This window comes from Ipomoea nil, unplaced genomic scaffold, assembly GCF_001879475.1.
Source record: "Ipomoea nil cultivar Tokyo-kokei standard unplaced genomic scaffold, Asagao_1.1 scaffold0302, whole genome shotgun sequence".
Lineage (NCBI taxonomy): Eukaryota > Viridiplantae > Streptophyta > Magnoliopsida > Solanales > Convolvulaceae > Ipomoea > Ipomoea nil.
In genome coordinates, this window is record NW_017616730.1 from 28,687 (window position 1) to 48,416 (window position 19,730).

At 35.3% G+C, this 19,730-nt stretch overlaps 1 protein-coding gene across 1 annotated transcript; it reads left to right on the top strand.

Annotated features, from left to right (window-relative positions):
* Positions 1-1,457: 1,457 nt before the first annotated feature.
* Positions 1,458-18,532, top strand: LOC109159485 (paladin). Its single transcript, XM_019307589.1, has 19 exons — positions 1,458-2,072; positions 3,520-3,651; positions 3,827-3,898; positions 4,397-4,467; positions 4,582-4,681; positions 4,783-4,881; positions 5,421-5,547; positions 7,780-7,913; positions 8,000-8,059; positions 8,322-8,557; positions 9,243-9,672; positions 10,430-10,753; positions 10,898-11,497; positions 11,748-11,921; positions 14,272-14,502; positions 14,590-14,873; positions 15,449-15,682; positions 16,751-16,876; positions 17,936-18,532. Exons 1-19 carry the CDS (start codon positions 1,923-1,925, stop codon positions 18,066-18,068), a joined length of 3,717 nt encoding a protein of 1,238 aa, XP_019163134.1. The 5' UTR covers positions 1,458-1,922; the 3' UTR covers positions 18,069-18,532.
* Positions 18,533-19,730: the final 1,198 nt, after the last annotated feature.

Below are 19,730 nucleotides of genomic sequence, written 5' to 3' on the forward strand. Positions count from 1 at the left end.
TCTGTAAAAGTCGTCCGGAATTTGTCTACAAATTCCTTGGGTATGTGGGCATGCAAAAATGTGCCCTGCAAGAAATAGCAATTTATGATTTTATTGTTTGATGTAATGGTCAGTAATATGCTAGATTTTTTCCAGATTACCCAGTGCGTTTCAAAAAAAAATTACCTGCTGATCATGGAACACAATTTCTTTTGATTTGAGTACGGAAGACGACTTCCTTTCTTGGATGTCATACGCCCTCACAGTTCGCAAACGCAGTGCGTTGCGTGTATTCATTGGAGATATATCACTTGCAAGAACGTACATTGTTGCCTTCGTGTATCACCCGCAAATTTTGCTATTACGTGTAGATGAGCGTGTTTGATTCGAAGATGAGCACTGGTGTACAAATTCTGAGAATGTGATTTATATATACATGGCCTGCACTATCGTTGGAAACCCAAATTCGGCGTAATGAATATGTGAACATAATTGTTTACATAAATATGTTATCGGAAAACGCAGAGACCAACCTATTTCAAATTAGGTCGTTAATTTGATTGGTGGAAATTGATTCTGTAAACAAAAATTAAAAGAAAACAATTTTATTGTTTGAAATTTGTTGGTAACTGAACGGTTTCACATGGAATTCTACGCAAGAACAATAAATAATCGGCTGTGCTGTAAACGACGCCGTTCAATTTGGGCGGGAATTTTTTTAGCTATGTTATTTTGCTTTAATATATATAAAGATAACCTTAGAAATTGAAGGGAATCACATTCCCTTCAAAATCCTATGTGGAGGGAATGTGACATTCCTTGTGAATGTTAGATTCCCTGAGATAATATGAACCAAACATAGAAATGTGAGCTTTGGAATGTCACATTCCTTTGGTTAAGTTATATAACCTGAACCAAACGCCCCCTTAGAGAGAGATGTGATTTCTTGAAGGAGTGATTGTCCCACTATGTTTGTTCAAGGATTTCTCCATTAATAGTCCTTTCATTTCGTTTCTGGGATCTTAAAATAGAACTATGAAAAATATGTTTAAAGAGGCTATGATGATATTTTTCTTCATCGGGCATTGAAGGTGGCTCTTTTGCTGATAGTAAATAAATGAAAAAAAGGTGAAAGAGAGACAAATATTGCAATTATCAAATTGTCTTTTTATTTGACACCAGATGAACGGAATAACAAACCGAAGATTATATTAAGTAAAACACAAAAATCTAAGACTACATTGAATCACAAAAATCGTTTAGGACGAAAAATAAAAAAAAATAAAAAAAAAAAAACCCACTAGAGGATCATTTTGAGTATTAACTATTTTATATTTTATACTAGTCATTTGGGGGCCCATTTATAGGCCCAATAGTTATATTAGATAGATCATATATAATATTAAGCAGCCCAACAACAAAGCATTGATGCAGAAAATATAAATAGCACCCTCATTCCCTCTAGGCTCTAGCCTCTACATCGGCTTGAAGACTTTATTTATGGCCTATCCCAAAACATAACCAGATTCTTCCTACATTTTCATTACTAGAACTACTCTTCCTGTCTTGTGCAGTGATATCACTAGTCGCAGCCCACAGGCCACAACCGTTTCCCACGTTGATCAACACGGAGCAAGTGTTCGCTATAGATAATTTTGCAAAGCACTAGCTTAACTCTCACGTATCACTCAATCGTGTCTATACGTCGCCAATTCGTCCCCCTTTGAGACCACAGCTGTAAGCAGTCTTCTGCGTGGAACCAGAACCAATCCAACAGATGCAAAAAAAAAAAACAAAAATACAAATATGAATGAATAAATAATTAAAAATTGAGCCGCGGAGACACGGATTGACAGAAGAGTTGTGTTAGGCTGGAAAAAGATGGGTCGGCGCGGCTGGTAATTCGTAAACTCTGTTCAAGTGCCAAAGGGGTGGTGAGGACGATGTCGATACCGAAGGAGCCGGAACAAGTGATTAGACAGAGAGACGGATCGGTGCTGGGAAAAAGGACAATCCTCAAAAGCGACCATTTTCCTAGCTGCCAGAACAAACGCCTGTCTCCTCAGATCGATGGTGCTCCCAATTACCGAAAGGTTTTCCATTCATTTTACAATATCGCCCTCTTACAATGTTTGCCCCTTTATAAGTAACCCGATTTGGCAGGAGTTCTTACATTTTCTGAGCGTAATGCAGGAAAGTACATAGAAATGTTGACAATTAATGTCAAATTGCAAGAGTACTCATTACAGTTAGGCAGCAGTATTACTACTTTTCCCTCCTTGTCGGGACAATGTACACGTAGCCCCAATTGAAGATAGTCAACCTGAGTGTTTACTAAATCTAACCACCCAATTCCAAATTTGTGAATGATAGTTGGACAATAGAATTGCACAGAGAGAATTAAAGCACAAATACTGTGAAATGTGCTTGCAATGCAGTGTGTTGATACATCTGACTGTTTTGGGAAGATGAGGAGACATGAATGCTGTGGATATCTATTTAAAGACCCTCAATTGATAGACATTTGATGTCCACCAAGATGTATTAGCAAACTGATATTGCATAGTGTTGATACATTCTGTTAAGTGTATTTGTGCCCTTTTTAGTGTATTTTTGTCTACTCCGTGTTCCGAAGTTATTTGTGTATAGAGTTTTGGATGGGGAGCTGTGAAAGAAGGAATGAATTAGCTTGAGGAATTTATTATGTGTAAACTATGTAGACTGCTATTTTATGGGCTGTTTGCTAAAGTGGCAGGACGAAATTTTTGTTAATTGTCTTGCCATATTGGTGACTATTAGATGCAAAGAAATTTGCACTTTTCCTTTCCTGGGGCATTGCTACGCTGTAAGAGTATATTTTAATTGCCTGATGTCATAGTAAAAAAAAAAGGAAAACTTTTATTTTTTATGGTATTTTCTGCAAACAGAGATAAAAACTTGGAAAAACTTAACATGTAGGATTGGTTGTCATACTCTGATCTGTGTTATTTGCTTTTCTTTGTTTTGCATTTGACTGGTACTACATTGTTGTATAGTGGGTGGCTGAAAGAAGTCAAGAACTTTGTCAGTTTGGCAAGAAAAATGATTTCCTTATGGTTAATGTAGAGGAAAAAGGTTTTGGGCCTTTGCCCATCAAGATTTTGGTTGGAAAATAAAGGCAATTCTTTTGTTTTCATGTCAGTTCAATGGACTAGACTTATTTGATTGATTCATGAATAGTTATCTCTATTTGAGCTTTATTTTGGTATTATTCTGGGTTCATAGCTGATGCCTTTTAATAAACCTTTAGAAGATATCCAGAGTCTAAGAGAAGTTAAAAATCTGGACCCTTGTTGCATTGTTCAAAAGTAATGTGCCAGCATTTGTAGTTCTGTCTGTTTTAATTTTTGTTGTTGATGTGGAGCTTCCATGCCATGATATTTCTCATAAGGTTGTAAAAGATATTGCCATCTTGCTGATGGCATTTAATTATTGAAATTGTTTAAGATTCCATGTGTTGTTAGACTTCTAATAATTCCCTAACAAGAAGTATCATTATAGGCTGATTCTCTGCATGTTCATGGTGTTGCTATTCCAACTGTTGATGGTATCCGTAATGTTCTTGATCACATTGGAGCTCAGGTGGATGGGAAGCAAACTCGCTTTCTCTGGATTAATCTTCGTGAAGAACCGGTGACATATTTTTGTCTTTTTTTCCAAGCCAATTTTAGGTTTCAGAGAATTTATTTGTTACACTTTATGTCAAGAACATCTTTTATTTCCATTCCTTATTGGTTTAATATGTTAGTGGTGGAGCTCAATCAAGGAATATTGTGTAATTATTATTCACTTCCCACTGCTGAAACAGGTGGTATACATTAATGGGCGCCCTTTTGTTTTGCGTGAAGTGGAGAGGCCGTTCTCTAACCTTGAATATACGGTGCGTTCATGTGGACAATCTTTTGATTTTGAAATTAGCATACATTTAAATATCTTTTTTAAGTTCACTTGAAATGATGAGCTAAATTAGGTGCATACGATCTTATATACTGATGATGTAACTAGTTACCCTCTTCATGAAACTTTTGAGTTAACCGGAATGATGCCTGGGATTCTATGGTCACTCGATTGCTGTATATTTATATATTTTCCTTATGAAAGCTAAGCTTATTCATCGAGTCTGCTAACTATGAGAATACTTGAATTATTGTCTCGGGAAGATATGTACAGTCTAATTTTAAGAGTGGGCTGAGGCTGTAGCAGTTCAATTTTCTTGTCTTGCCACTGAAGTCATTATGTTCACTTGCTTCTGCTTGAACTAGGATATTTACTATGTCTCATCTGTCAAGCTCCAATTGCATGTTTGTTTTATCTCATCTCTGTTTGTTGGTTTTTGTATATCTTGTTAAATGGAGCTCATACTTTCGTATTAAGCTAGGGCATTAACAGGGTGAGGGTGGAGCAAATGGAGGATCGACTGAAAGAAGATGTCCTGATAGAGGCTGCAAGGTTTCCCCCTATATTCTTTATCTAGCTTACTCCTTTCTTGTCCAACTTTGCTGTTACATGCAATTTCATGCTTGGTTTCAAACTTATACTAAAGTCTGGACATTTAATTAACAGATATGGAAATAAGATCCTTGTAACTGATGAACTCCCTGATGGCCAGATGGTAGATCAATGGGAACCTGTGACACAGGATTTGGTGAAAACGCCATTGGAGGTTTGCCATTATACATTTTATTCAAATTTGCAATGTAAAAATGTTACTGGTGTTTGATTATTCATCTTGTCTCCACCTTCATAATTTTTCTCCATTCACAGGTGTATGAGGAGCTGCAAGCACAGGAGTACCTTGTTGACTATGAGCGTGTTCCTATAACAGATGAAAAGTCACCCAAAGAGATGGATTTTGATACTTTGGTTTGTACCCCTATCAATCCTTTTGGTTTAATGTCCTTACACTTTTCAGGTTTATTTACCGTTTCATTTGATTCATATAGGTTTATTATGTATTCTTTATGGAATAATTTTCATATACATGTGGCAGTATGGAAGGAGGGAGCCAAGAATGACCGGGGATGGGCTTTGTTTATACTACCACATATTTGTTTCATTCTATGGAAGCATAATTTCTTTCTTAATGCTAAAGGTTTTATTCATTAAAAGCCAAAATGCATCAACTGAATCTTTGTTATTATTATTATATTATTATTATTATTTTCTAAATAAGGTATGATACTGTAGCATATTTTATATATATTGTTACCTTAACTTTTTGTATTGGTACTGGAAGGAGTGGAAGCCATAATTTTACTTTTTGTTGAACTCCTTTTTACAAAACATTCCCAATTTTAGTTGTGAAGTAGTCTTCTCTTGTAGCTGTTTTTGTTTTAAATGGGAATATCACGGCATGAACTGAATCTATTATTCCATTTTAATACATGTTTTCAAACTTCCAGGTTCATAAAGTGGCTCAAGCTGATATAAAGACAGAAATAGTGTTTAATTGCCAAATGGGACGCGGACGGACTACAACTGGAATGGTGATTGCTACATTGGTTTATCTTAACCGTATAGGAGCCTCTGGTACTTATCATTTCTATCCACAACTTCCTGACTTATTTGTCATTCTCCTTTATGTCCATCTCATACTTTAGGCATCACCCTTTCTATCTTTTCTGTTTTTCTTCAATTTATATTATTCTACTTGCTCTTGTTCAATGATTGAGGCATATGGCCTTTTTAAATCTTAATTTGTTGGACATTTTTCCTGTGTTCTTTTTAGAGCTTTTTAAAATCTAAATGTTCTACTTCGCTATAACTTGTTTGCATAATAGTGTTTCTTAGCTAATTAGAAATTAGAACTTTGAAAACAAAATGTTTAAACATGAGTTATATACAATCGGGATGAAATTAATAAATTATCAGAAGTTACTAGACATTATATATATATATATATATATATATATATATATATATATATATATATATATATATATAGAGAGAGAGAGAGAGAGAGAGAGAGAGAGATTAGTGATCATATGAGAACCACTCCCCCCCCCCCCCCCCCCCCGGTAAGAACATGAGAACCAATTTGGTGCATTAAAAGGGACAGATCTATGGATGAGATTAATTGGGGGAATTAAAAACGCATGTGTGCATATTAAGCATGTGTTGTGTGTGCATATCCTATGTTGCACACAACACATGCTTAATATGCACATATCATAACGCTCCATATGCACACGCACGGTTTTAATTCCCCCAATTAATCTCATCCATAGAGGGCAAATAAGTAAGATCCACAGCAATGCACCGTCACAAATCAGCATACTATTCCTTTCAAACTAAGCTTTCTAAACCAAAAAGACTTCCAACCTTGTCTTCATCTATGCAACCATAGAAACTTCTTCTGGAGTACGAAGACATATTTTCCCCACAGCCTTGTGCATCCACGTAATTAATGTTGTGCATACATGTTTTCACATCAGTGCAATGTGAGAAAAATGCGGTGCACTATGAAACAATAGTGGTCATACGTATTTCCTGTAGAGCATTCCCACATTGTTTAGCAGTGCAACGTAGTGTTAGTTGTGGTGCATCCCCATAATTACAGCAGTGCAACAAAACATATGCATTAGTTTAAACCAAGGTTGCAAAAATCGGCACCGACTAGGTGGTCATCTAGGCAGCCTAGGCTGGAGTTTAGGTTGCTGGTTATTTATTTTTCCGTGTTTTTTTTAATGGGTTATTCTGCTCAAACCAACGCCGTTTTTAGTAAAATAACTCTAAATTGTTTAAATTGGTCGCACACCCAAAAAATGTAATACAAAATTATTTGAAATCAGGTACTCTAATATTAATACTTTGTGAGTTGTGACTTTGTGTTGTGTTTTGATTCTTTAAATCTTTATACAATTTACAATTCTAAATGTTTTTTAGGTTAATATTTCATATTTTAGTACTAACTATTAAAGTATTAAATAGTTTATAATTACAAAGTCTTAAATAAATTTTTTTTAAAAAAAATCTTTTAAATTAAAAAAAAAAAAAACGGGGGCGCCTAGCGTTTTTTTCAACCTTGGTTTAAACTCGACTTGCATTAGATTGAATGAATGAAAACTAACAGTAATGGTAACACACACAGAAGGACCTCCTTGCAAATTTCCTTGATGACGTATAGCAGCCACTAAAAGTCGTAAATACAACCTAGAATAACCACGGCCGCACACGGAAGAAAATGGGGAAGGATAGATGCAATATGATACGTTAACACCGCTAAAAACAGGACAATTCCGCGAAAGGAAACAACATGCACAAGCAAACGTGGGTAGAATATACGAAAATGCCCCCTTCCATGGAAAAAAACGGAAACTGCATTAACAAATCTCATTAAACCATAACCATCAGATCTCATAAAATCAACAGCCAAGATTTGTCTTCACGTCCTCACCTAAAGAGTAGTTCTCATATGAACAGGAATCTCTCTCTCTCTCTCTCTCTCTCTCTCTCTCTCTCTCTCTCTCTATATATATATATATATATATATATATATATATATATATATATATATATATATATAGATAGATAGATTTTTTCAAAGTAGGACCAACATGGGAATAATATATAGGGTTTTCAATGATGATAATTGTGCTATGGCAGCTATCACAACCATAGTAGTCCATTAGTTATGTTCTTAGGGGTGGCTTGACAGAGAGCATGACATTGATGCTCTGATTCAAGATAAAAACATTCCCAGCTTTGCTTGTGTCTTTAGTTAAACCATTCCAGTGTGATGCTGTTGTTCTCATTTATCAGGAATTCCAAGGACAAATTCAATTGGCAGAGTTTCCAGTTGTGGTGCCAATGCTACTGATATTATGCCCAACTCAGAGGATGCAATTCGTAGAGGAGAATATACAGTTATTAGAAGCTTGATTCGAGTTTTGGAGGTTGGAAAATCTCCTAATCTTTAATCTCCATGTTTGGATAAATAGAATATCTGATTTGAATGTTCTGATTGGAATTATACCTTTAGGGTGGCGTTGAAGGCAAAAAACAAGTGGATAAAGTCATTGACAGATGTGCCTCAATGCAGGTAGGGGCATCCTCATATTCTAGCTGTTTAAAACCCGCTTGTATTTCATAGAAAGCCTATACACCTTGTACAAACTTTGCTCTCATTCATGTTTTTCCTTCATATAGAATTAAGAACTATGCAATGAGATTTTAGTCACATTTGTTTCAGGTGTGGGGTGACTTTTCTGTAGAAAATTCCATTACCATCTGGCTCTATTTTCAATTTCCATGATATTCAAATTCCATCAGTTTGAACTGATAGTATGTGAATCTCATTTCAGAACCTACGTGAAGCTATTGCTACTTATCGGAACAGCATTTTGCGTCAGCCTGATGAGATGAAGAGGGAAGCAGCACTTTCCTTTTTTGTGGAGTACTTGGAAAGATATTACTTCCTTATTTGTTTTGCTGTATATCTCCACACAGAACGAGATGCACTTCACCCTAGATCTTCTGGTTGGAGCAGTTTTACCGACTGGATGAGAGCAAGGCCAGAGTTGTATAGTATACTTCGCAGGTAAGATGAAAGTCTACTCTGTTGATGTTTCAAAATCCACCTTTGCTTTGAATTATAGGGTCACAAGTATATTAAAAAATGCCTGTATTCCTACATTGCAGAATCTACATCTGTGCATGATCTAGTATGCTAGATTGCCAGTACATTTAAATATATTTTTTATATCAAGATAAGTTTTTTTTTTCTTATTGTTGGCAAGTAAAATGGACATAAAAGCTGTTATGTTATTATTTATATATGTTGAAGTAGTTAAGAAAGTGGGAGACACCAGAATAGCTATTCAGAGATAAGTGGAGAAAGTTATATATGCATGTCACCTGTAGATTGATGTGTTCAGTCACATCATCCTTCATGGGTATCAAGAGGGAGGATAGTTTTTGAAGACTTGCTAATTTTGTTTCTTGACAACCTTTCTGTACAAGATGGCTTCCTTTCCATAGTACAGTGATCTGAAAGGTGAAAATTTTCTCATTCTTGTTTAGCTTGAGGTTCTCTCTTTCTCAAATGCATGCACACACTTTCGTTAAAACTTCATAGAATTACTCACTATTGTCTTTTTTGTTTAGTTTGTGTCTTTTTCCAAATAAAGTGAAAATAACTCTCTCTCAATGCTCTCTATGTCTCTCTACATGTGTACACTAGGCATACTTCTTTGTGGCACTTGTTAGAACTTGCCATTCTGCAGGTTGCTGAGAAGAGACCCGATGGGTGCACTAGGCTATGCAAGCCTGAAACCTTCCCCAGCAAATGATGTGGAATCTACCAATGGCCGCCCTTCTGAGATGGGCCAAGTTGCTGCTTTAAGGAGTGGAGAGGTTCTTGGAAGTCAAACTGTTCTTAAGAGTGACCATTGTCCTGGTTGTCACCATCCTAGTTTGCCAGAAAGGTTGGAGGGTGCTCCTAATTTTAGAGAAATTCCTGGATTTCCTGTCTATGGTGTTGCAAATCCAACTGTAAGTGGGATTCTATCTGTCATTCAAAGGATTGGTAGTTCCAAAGAAGGTCGTCCAGTTTTTTGGCATAACATGAGAGAAGAACCTGTGATCTACATCAATGGAAAGCCCTTTGTGCTCCGAGAGGTTGAAAGGCCCTATAAAAATATGCTGGAATATACGGTACAAATCTGCTATTTGATAACTTCATAAATAGTACTCACGGATATTGACGTGCTAGTGCATGCTCAATCTTTTGAAGATCATTAAGTACATGACACCTGTTAATTTTGTTTGCTCTCTCTCACTCATGTTTAAGAGCATCTGTTTGGAGTGCCTCTTAGAACTTGTGTCTGGTGGGCTTGGTGTTGTTGCTAAGGCACAAGCTGTTGATTTATGAATCATGGGTTCAAGCTTTAGAAACCATTCTTACAAGAACTAAAGTTGCACTTCTTTTTTTTTTTTTTTTTTTTTTTTCTAATGGGCTCAACATGATGTAGACAGGAGCTTTGCATGCTAAGTGTAACCATTTTATGATTTTTTTTTCCCTGCCAACTATAATACCTTTTTTCTCCATAATATAATTTTGGATCATTTAATAATCTTTTATTGAAACTCCTGTTGTATGCTTATTCAGCATTTTATTATGCAAAAATGCATGTCTAATACTCATTATGTTATGTCTATGTTTACATTTCATTAAGAGTTCCCCTTTCCCTTGGAAACTAGTGAAGCGATTATCTTTCCTTTATCCTTGTGCTCTCAGAATTTTCTTGACCAGACTTGTGTTGAAACTGTTGTGTCCTGATCTTGTGGCATATCTTAAAGGAAGTTTATGGCGTATATGTTTTTAACTTTTTCAAATCTTATATTTTCTGAAATGTATGTGTGTGCCTTGTCTATTTTAACTAATATTCTATTTAATAAATGCAAAACCTAGGGAATTGATTGTGAAAGAGTAGAAAGAATGGAAGCTCGATTGAAAGATGATATTATGCGAGAAGCTGAACGTTATCATGGTGCTATAATGGTTATTCATGAGACTGCTGATGGGCAAATATTTGATTCTTGGGAGCATGTGAGCTCTGATTCAGTTCAGACCCCATTAGAGGTCTTTAAGTGCCTGGAGGCTGAGGGTTTTCCCATCAAGTATGCTCGCATTCCTATTACTGATGGCAAAGCTCCAAAAAGTTCTGACTTTGACACATTGGCATTGAATATTGCATCTGCTTCCAAGTATACGGCGCTTGTCTTTAATTGTCAGGTAATATTATCTTCTATTTAGGAGGTATTAGCACTTGACCATTTTAGTTATGATTTTTCTGCCATTTTGAGTTTGAAATGAAAGCTGTTCATTTTTATATTTCTGAGATCACTTTTTTTTTACCCATCTCAACCCTCTTCTCAGATGGGGATAGGAAGGACAACCACCGGAACTGTAATTGCTTGCCTTTTAAAACTGCGCATTGACTATGGAAGACCAATCAGAGTATTAAATGATGCATTGCATGAGGAATTAAGTGGTGATATTTCAAGTGGTGATGAAAGTGATGGTCATGTTCCTCCATATGCACCACTTATTTTAAAAACAAGGCCTAAGAAAGATTCAAGTCATGAATTTGGGATAAATGACATCCTGCTGTTGTGGAAAATAACAAGGCTGTTTGACAATGGGGTGGAATGCCGAGAGGCCTTGGATGCTATTATTGATAGATGTTCAGCTCTGCAGAATATACGCCAAGCTGTCTTGCAGTACAGAAGATTGTTTAACCAGCAGCGCACTGAGCCTAGAGAAAGGAGGGTGGCACTGAATCGTGGTGCTGAGTATCTAGAGCGCTATTTTCGTTTGATTGCTTTTGCAGCGTATCTTGGGAGTGACGCATTTGATGGATTCTGTGGGCAAGGAGAATCAATGACAACATTTAAGCATTGGTTGCACCAGAGGCCAGAGGTTCAAGCTATGAAGTGGTCTATTAGGTTGAGGCCTGGCCGTTTCTTTACTATTCCCGTAAGTGGTTGTTTTGCTTAAGCTTCTTGATAAAGAGGCTTAGCCTTGACTTTGGAACTTCTATAAAAAAGAGGTTTTTGCATCTTATCTGGCCTTAAATGTTTTTTGCTCTTTTTAGTGTTTGGCCCAACTTCTACTTTTTAAAGTAGAGGCTATGGACCAAACAAGCAATGAGCCGTCATCAGAGCTTCTCAAGGTTGCTGATAGGTTTCTTCTATTCCTTTTCACTCTGTTGTACGTTTTTGTGCAGGAGGAACTAAGAACTCCACATGAGTTGAAACATGGAGATGCTGTCATGGAGGCCATTGTAAAAGATCGTAATGGTTCTGTTCTAGGAAAAGGGTCTATTCTTAAGATGTACTTCTTTCCTGGTCAGAGAACTTCAAGTCACATTCAAATTCATGGTGCGCCTCATGTTTACAAGGTACTCATGAGCTGCACTGCATATTTTTTGACAATAAATAGGAGATGAATTTTGTGCATTCATGGGGAGTTTCCTAATCACACTCTTTATTTGGTTTAGTGCTTAGATATATTGGAACTTGTAAAGGGTCTAAGAACTACTGATGTAACATTTGGCGGTACCTGCTTGGTACTTAAGCTGAGATTCTTTACCTACCAAAAAAAGAAAGAAAGATTGAATTTATGAGTTTTTGTTTTGTTTTGTTTTTCCCCCCATTTATGAGTAGTTTTGGTATTTCTATAAATAGAACATACTGTGTTTGGTATGGGGATAAAAGTAGAAGGGTTGTATAATACAGCCAACAGAGGAGGTATAGGGGTAATTATCCTCAATGTCTTTGGAGGAAATTTGAAGAGAAGTCAATAATGGGTTTGCTGCCACCCTTCTATACTAGAATTTTCAACCCCTTTCTAACATTGGATTGATGAGAGGGCGAAATCACTTTTACTCCCTCTCCTTGTTAGTCCATAGAAAATGAGTAGGACTTCATTTCCTTTTAGCAGAAAAATATCTACCCTTTCCTCATGGAACTCATTAAGAAATACAAAGGTTGGATGGTTATCATGCAAGTCCCAATATATCTTAAGAGGGAAACGACTTTTAACTTTGAAAGCTAGCCGGAATTTTTCAAAAACACTTTTCTCCATCTGTTTGAGTTGGGTTTGATTCCGAATATGTTTAGTCAATATTTTGAAATATCAAAACCAATTAGAGTTTTTCAAAATCATTTTTGATGCACTAAAACAACTTTTAAAGATTAAAGCCATTTTGAAACTTTTGAGCCATTAACTTCGCATACCAAAGCCAAGTTCTTGCAAGTATGTCTAACACATTGATCTTGACTCATCACTTCCTTTGTAAACAACCAAATAATAAAAGTGGATTTGATTATCCTACACACTTCATTAGTGGCATTGTTTGTTAATATCAAAAATTCAAAATCAAGACCGTTCTTGACTCATCACTTTGTAAACAACCAAATAATAAAAGTGGATTTGATTATCCTACACACTTCATTAGTGGCATTGTTTGTTAATATCAAAAATTCAAAATCAAGACCGTTGTTTGCCCACGAGAGTGCTAACATACCATCCAACCATCTAATTGATATGTTAAGAGTAATGTTGATCATTGTCTTCTACATATATCAATTAGGAAAGATTATCTATCATGTTTATGTTGATGATGTTGTTATCATAAATGATTATACAGAGAATAAACCAACTAACTAAAAGGAGACTTGTTTCACAATTTTGAAATTAAGGATCTTGGAAAGTTGAAGTATTTCCTTGACATAGATGTTGCACAAAAAAAAAAAGGTATTTGTGTTTCTGAGTGGAAATATGAATTGAATATTCTTTGAGGAGAAAGGTATGTTGGATTGCAATCCTCATATGAGGGCAAGTGGGATGTAATTTTTAGAATTTTAAGGTATCTAAAAAGGTCTCTAGTACTAGTTTGCTATATGAAAATCATTGACATGTAAAGCTCCTTGGTTATACAGATGTAGATTGGGTCAGATACCCTTAGGATATCATATCTTGGAAAGTAAGAAACAAGATATGGTTGCATGCTCAAGCACAAAGGCCAAATATTGAGCAGCAACACTTGTAGCATGCGAACTGATTCTATTTGGGTTAAACATCTTTTAGAATTTAAATTTTGCAAGCTTGGATCTTTGAGGTTGGTATGTGATAATTAGACAACATTGCATGGTGTACCCGATCCCGTCTATCATGAAAATACCAATCATATTGAAGTGGTGTGTGAAATAAATATGTGATAAGTATGTTATGATTGTTCATATATTTCTAGTATACCTTTGGTTTATTTTGCAGATTTTTAGTTTAATCTAAATAAGCCTATAAATACTAGGCTCCATTTATACTTTTATCTTTACATTATTAAAATGTTTTATTTGTTTTATATTATATTCTCTATTCACTTGCTCTTGTATCTTAGCTTTTGCCTCCCTGGGGGATCGTAGTTATTAGTCACCAGGCAAACCACCTTAATTTTCAACATGGCATCAAAGCAGTAAGTTCTAAATTTTCAATTTCTTTTCTTGGTCGTTGCAAATATTTGCCGGAGGCACTATTGTTAACCCAATTCCAACAACCACTGAAGATGCGATCCCCTTAGTAACAGCAAACCTATGACGTTAATGACATGAACTTCCATTATGAAGCTACAAGTTGTTTCCCCAATTCCAACAACAATTTCTTTTTCTTTACTGTTATTATTGCTTTTGTTGTTGTTGTTGTTGTGAAGCTACAAATTGAAAATTTCATTGAGAGGTCATCCTTTTCAGGTGGATAAGTATCATGTGTATAGCATGGCAACTCCTACAATTGTTGGTGCCAAGGAGATGTTAACTTACTTAGGTGCAAAGCCTGGGATAGAAGGAAATGCTGCTGACAGAGTGGTTTTAACAGATCTCAGGGAAGAAGCTGTGGTTTATATCAATGGTACTCCTTTTGTGCTTAGAGAACTGAATAAGCCTGTTGATGCCCTCAAGCATGTTGGAATTACTGGTTCATTGGTATGAGTTCAATCTAATGTCATGCTTGTAAACAACATTAAAAATCTGATTTAAGTAATGCAGATTCTTTTTTTCACCATTGCACAGGTGGAACACATGGAGGCAAGACTAAAAGAAGATATTATTTCCGAAATAAAGCAGTCTGGTGGCCGGATGCTTTTACACCGTGAAGAATATAATCCAACACTGAACCAAGTCAGTATTGTAGGGTATTGGGAGAATATTTTTGTAGATGATGTGAAGACTCCTACTGAGGTATATGCTAGTTTGAAGAAAGAAGGATATAATATAACCTATCAGAGGATACCTTTAACTAGAGAAAGAGAAGCTCTGGCTTCTGATGTCGATGCTATCCAATATCGTAAGGATGAGTAAGCATCAGTAACCATCTTGAAGTGATTTATTTTCTATGAATTTGTTGTTGCACTTTAACTTTATCCATTAGTATGCCATTTTGAAAAGGGTAAAGTTTGCACCAAAGTTGCTTCCTTGTACTAATAGTGCAGCAGTCATCTACATTAAATTCGACATTGCAGGGTAAAGTATACAATTCCAAAATTTGTCCAATTAGTTGCTAAACAACTATGTTACAAGAAAATCACAAACTTTACCAAGTTGGAATTGCTAATATATTAGCTTTTTGAGCTTATACTAGGTATGAGGTATTTGTTGTTGTCAAATTTGGAAGAAAGTGAGATGCTTCCTATTCACATAAAATTTATACAAGAGTCTACATATTTAAGGAAATATCTCACCAAAAAATAAAAAATAAAAAATAAAAAAATCTCACTATTTATCTACTAATTCTATATAATTAAAACAGAGTTTGTTGATTAAATGGCTTCATCTTCTATTTTGAATGGCCTTTCCTTTATCCCTTGATTTAAAAAATTGTCTTGGAATCTTGACTAATTTTTATTATTTTCTTGACTTTCTCCTTGAACAGCTCAGCAGGGTCCTACCTTTTTGTATCCCACACAGGATTTGGAGGGATTGCGTATGCAATGGCTATCATTTGTCTCCGACTTGATGCAGAAGCAAAAATAGCATCAGATATGACCAGTTCATTGGTTGATGAGGAAACATGCAAAATGGGATATTATCGAGACATATTAAGCCTAACTAGAGTTCTTGTGCATGGTCCGGAGAGCAAGGTAGATGTAGACAATGTTATAGAAAGGTAATTCCAAAAGAACTTAATACTTACTGTCATACTGACAAGGTGGGAAGAGAAAAGGGTGGAGTGCAGACTTGTTTTGGGATTGGTAATGAACTGGAGTCGGTAAATTGGTATTCACTGAGCTGGGCATCAATTATTCTCCAAAGCTTTCTAACTTCTGCAGTATACTAAAATTTTCTTCTAGGATCAAGCAGTCGAAGCATCTTAAGTTTCAAACCAGCATAGGTGTTTACAGCCACTCATTACTGGAATAACAAATAAATACAGTTTTGAGTGGAGAATGGCTTAAATTTGATAAAATATGAGCCTGTATTTCTTTGGAGGCTATGCTTATTTAGCTATGAAAGGGATTCTTGTTTGGTATTCAACAAGGTTTAGGACACAGCATCTCAACCTCCTGGTTTGGAGTAGGCATTATGAATTAACCCCCTCCCCCCACCCCTTCCCATCCTTTTTATGGTTTATGTTGTATACTGTAGAGAAATGGTTGCCTAAACATGTGATTTCTTGTTGTGAGGGAGAGCATGCATATTTTATGTACACCTTTTCTATTACATCTTTGCACTCTTTTTATAGAATCTGCATATAGTGAAAAAGCATTAGAATTATATCTTATCAGGTGGAAAATGAAATGAATTTTAAAGTGGACCCACAAATTGGAGCCATGAAACTGAAAAAGGAATGTGTGAGATCTTCAACCAAATAGGAACTAAGGCTTAGTCAGGTGGATTGGTTCACAGGATTGAGGAGAATTGGAATAAGAATCTCTCTCAATGACTCAATTCAATGGAATACTTAAGATCTTGGGATTAGGTGGTGGATCTTGACTAATTTGAAAGTGCAGACTAAACTACAGTATTGATCGTAAATGGGTTGAGATTATTTAATCCCAATAAACAAACTCACTTGTTTGTGCTCTAAAAATGTATAGTAGTCAAGTGTTATGACTAGACATACTAGTTTTAAATACACGCACACACAGAGTATATGATGTATGTTGAATTGTCGATGACCAATCTATTTGTGTTTTAACTCTCCTCTGCTGTTATGTGTCCAACCCTTCTAAAGGTGTGCTGGTGCTGGACATTTAAGAGAAGATATAATTTACTTCACGAAAGAACTTAAAAAGTTCCCCGATGATGATGATGATGAACACCGAGCATATCTCATGGATATGGGAATTAGAGCTCTAAGGTCAGTCTCAAGATTCAATTAATTATTATATGTTCTGGTCCCAGAACATCTGGACCCATTTATTTCAAGAAACTGTTTTCTGTTTTCTGTTTAGAAAACTTGTTTACTAAATGCTTGTATTTTCAATTTTTTTTTTCTTAGACTAACCTTATAAAATTAACATAAGGTTAATTTTGAGTAAATTTTAAACATTATATTTATAATATTTTTGGATATGTTTAATTTAAATGGAATAAATATATTTTTTACTTTTAAGTCTAATATAGGTAAGATTTTTACATTTGATATTCGAACCAAATTTATATACATATAAGTTCAACCAAAATTTAGTTTAGATAATATTAATATTTTTTGAGCTAATATTTAAAATATGTTTGTATTTATTCATTTCAATGACATGTATATAGATAATTTTTACTTTGAATTTTAATATATGTGAAATTTCAATATGCGATATCCGGGCCAAACTTGTATTACAATATAACATAACTAAAAAATATCCGAACCAATAATCTATTGAGTTCAATCAAAATATAAAACTTGGTGTAAGTTCAAGTTTTAAATTTTGATAATGTGAATAATGTCTAACTTTAAGCATAAGCAAATAAGTTATGTTTATATAAGTAAATACGAGTAGAAAAGATAGAAGATGGTAATAAGTAAAAGGAGATGGATAATGAATGTAATCATTGTAATGAATAAATATGTGAGTAGATAATGGTGAGAATGCGGTTATAGTGATATATAACCAAATAGATGATAAATGATTTTGTTTTCCATTTTTAGAAAATAGTTTTTAAAAGTTCTTCAGTTTTCTAGAAAACTAGAAAATGTTTCCAATTTTAAAAATGAAAAAATGTGTTAGTAAACATGTTTTTTGTTTTCTATTATCCATTCTCCATGGTGTGAAGTGAGAAGCAGTTTGCATTATGCTAACCAGACTTTTGATTGTATGTGGATTGCTTTATTGTATTCATGTTTATTGCAAAGTAAACTTTGAGTAGACTAAGGAAAACCTGTTGCTGTGGTGAATAACAGAGTTGCCTCTTTCATTTCCAGGCGGTATTTTTTTCTGATCACATTTAGATCCTATCTGTACTGCACATCTGCTAGTGAGATGAAATTTACTGAATGGATGGATGCCAGACCTGAACTTGGTCATCTTTGTAACAACCTTAGAATTGACACGTGAAGCAAATGTATGCTCATCAAAGATATAATGTAAAAGAAGTCTCGCCATCTGTTACGCACGTGCACAGAACATTAAACCTTGTCTACATCAATCAATGGTGTGGGCAAATATAATGTTTCAATCCTTGCATATAAACAAGGAACCTGGTAAGTTATTTGCACTATGCAATCAATTAAAGCAAGAAGCTGCAGACCAAGGGTGCTACTGAAAGTTCTCAGCAAGCATGTGTGGCCACATTGCGATAATTAGCCTTTTTGTGTATAATGTCTGTTATTTCTGTCCTTTTTTCTTCTTTTTATAATTCTTTGTTTTTTGGATTGGTTTACGCAAGAGAAGTGGACTTGGCTGCCTAGTATCAACCAATCACAGTTCTCAACTCTAATTACTAGCGCTGTATTTATGAACATGACTTTCTCGTTAGATATGAATATTTTACAGAATTAGTGCAACTCTTTGATCTATAATGTAATGTGGATTTGTTGAATAAATATCACTATCACATTTCATTAAATATCACTACTCTAAAATTCCTTGAGATTATCATTCCCCTAGCAGTGACAATCACAAGGTATTGCATTCTTCTCTTGGGCCCACACCCCGGCGGCCCGACAGAGCATTGGGAGGATGTAAATCATGATAACTTAGTTAAACACAGAGGCTAGACATTCGCTTACTACACACAAAGAGCTTCCTCACTTTAAAAAGTTACTCAGAGCTTAACACAGAGGTAAGACATTTGCTTACTGCACACAAGGATTCCTCTCACTTGAGAGGTTGCTCACACACTAACACTTGTGAGACTCGATACCTGGTCATTCTAAGTACGCAAATTATGCCATGGAACCGTGTTCACCGAGAATGGTGAACACAAGGCAAAACGACGTCGTTTTTAGGCAAAAAAAAAAAATTTCGCGGATGTGGAGTTAACGGCGCGCGTTTGATCAGATTATGAATTTTCTGTTATGAGATTATGAATTTTATAAAAATTCATAATCTCATAACAGAAAATTCATAATCGCATAACAGAAAATTCATAATCTCACAACTGAAAATTCATAATCTCATAACAGAAAATTCATAATCTTATAACAGAAAATTCATAATCTCATGGTTCCAAAGTGAATGTGTAGGCATGGTTCCAACGTGAATGTGCAGGCATGGATTCATAATTTATGAATGTCCGTGATTTCGGACGGGAATATGTAGGCATGGTTCCAAAGTGAATGTGCAGGCATGAATTCATAATTTATGAATGTCCGAAATTATGAATGTAATGAAAATTCATAATCTCATAACAGAAAATTCATAATCGCATAACAGAAAATTCATAATCTCATAACACAAAATTCATAATCTCATGGTTCCAAAGTGAATGTGTAGGCATGGTTCCAAAGTGAATGTGCAGGCATGGATTCATAATTTATGAATGTCCGTGATTTCGGACGGAAATGTGTAGGCATGGTTCCAAAGTGAATGTGCAGGCATGAATTCATAATTTATGAATGTCCGAAATCTTTGTTCACCTCAAATTAAAGTGAAACCGCAAAATGTGAAAATAAAGAAGAAAAGTCACGCAATTAATTAAGGAAAAAAAGAAAAAGATAACGGTGTACTAACACCGTTGGAACCGTGTTCACCATGAATGGTGAACACGGTTCCATG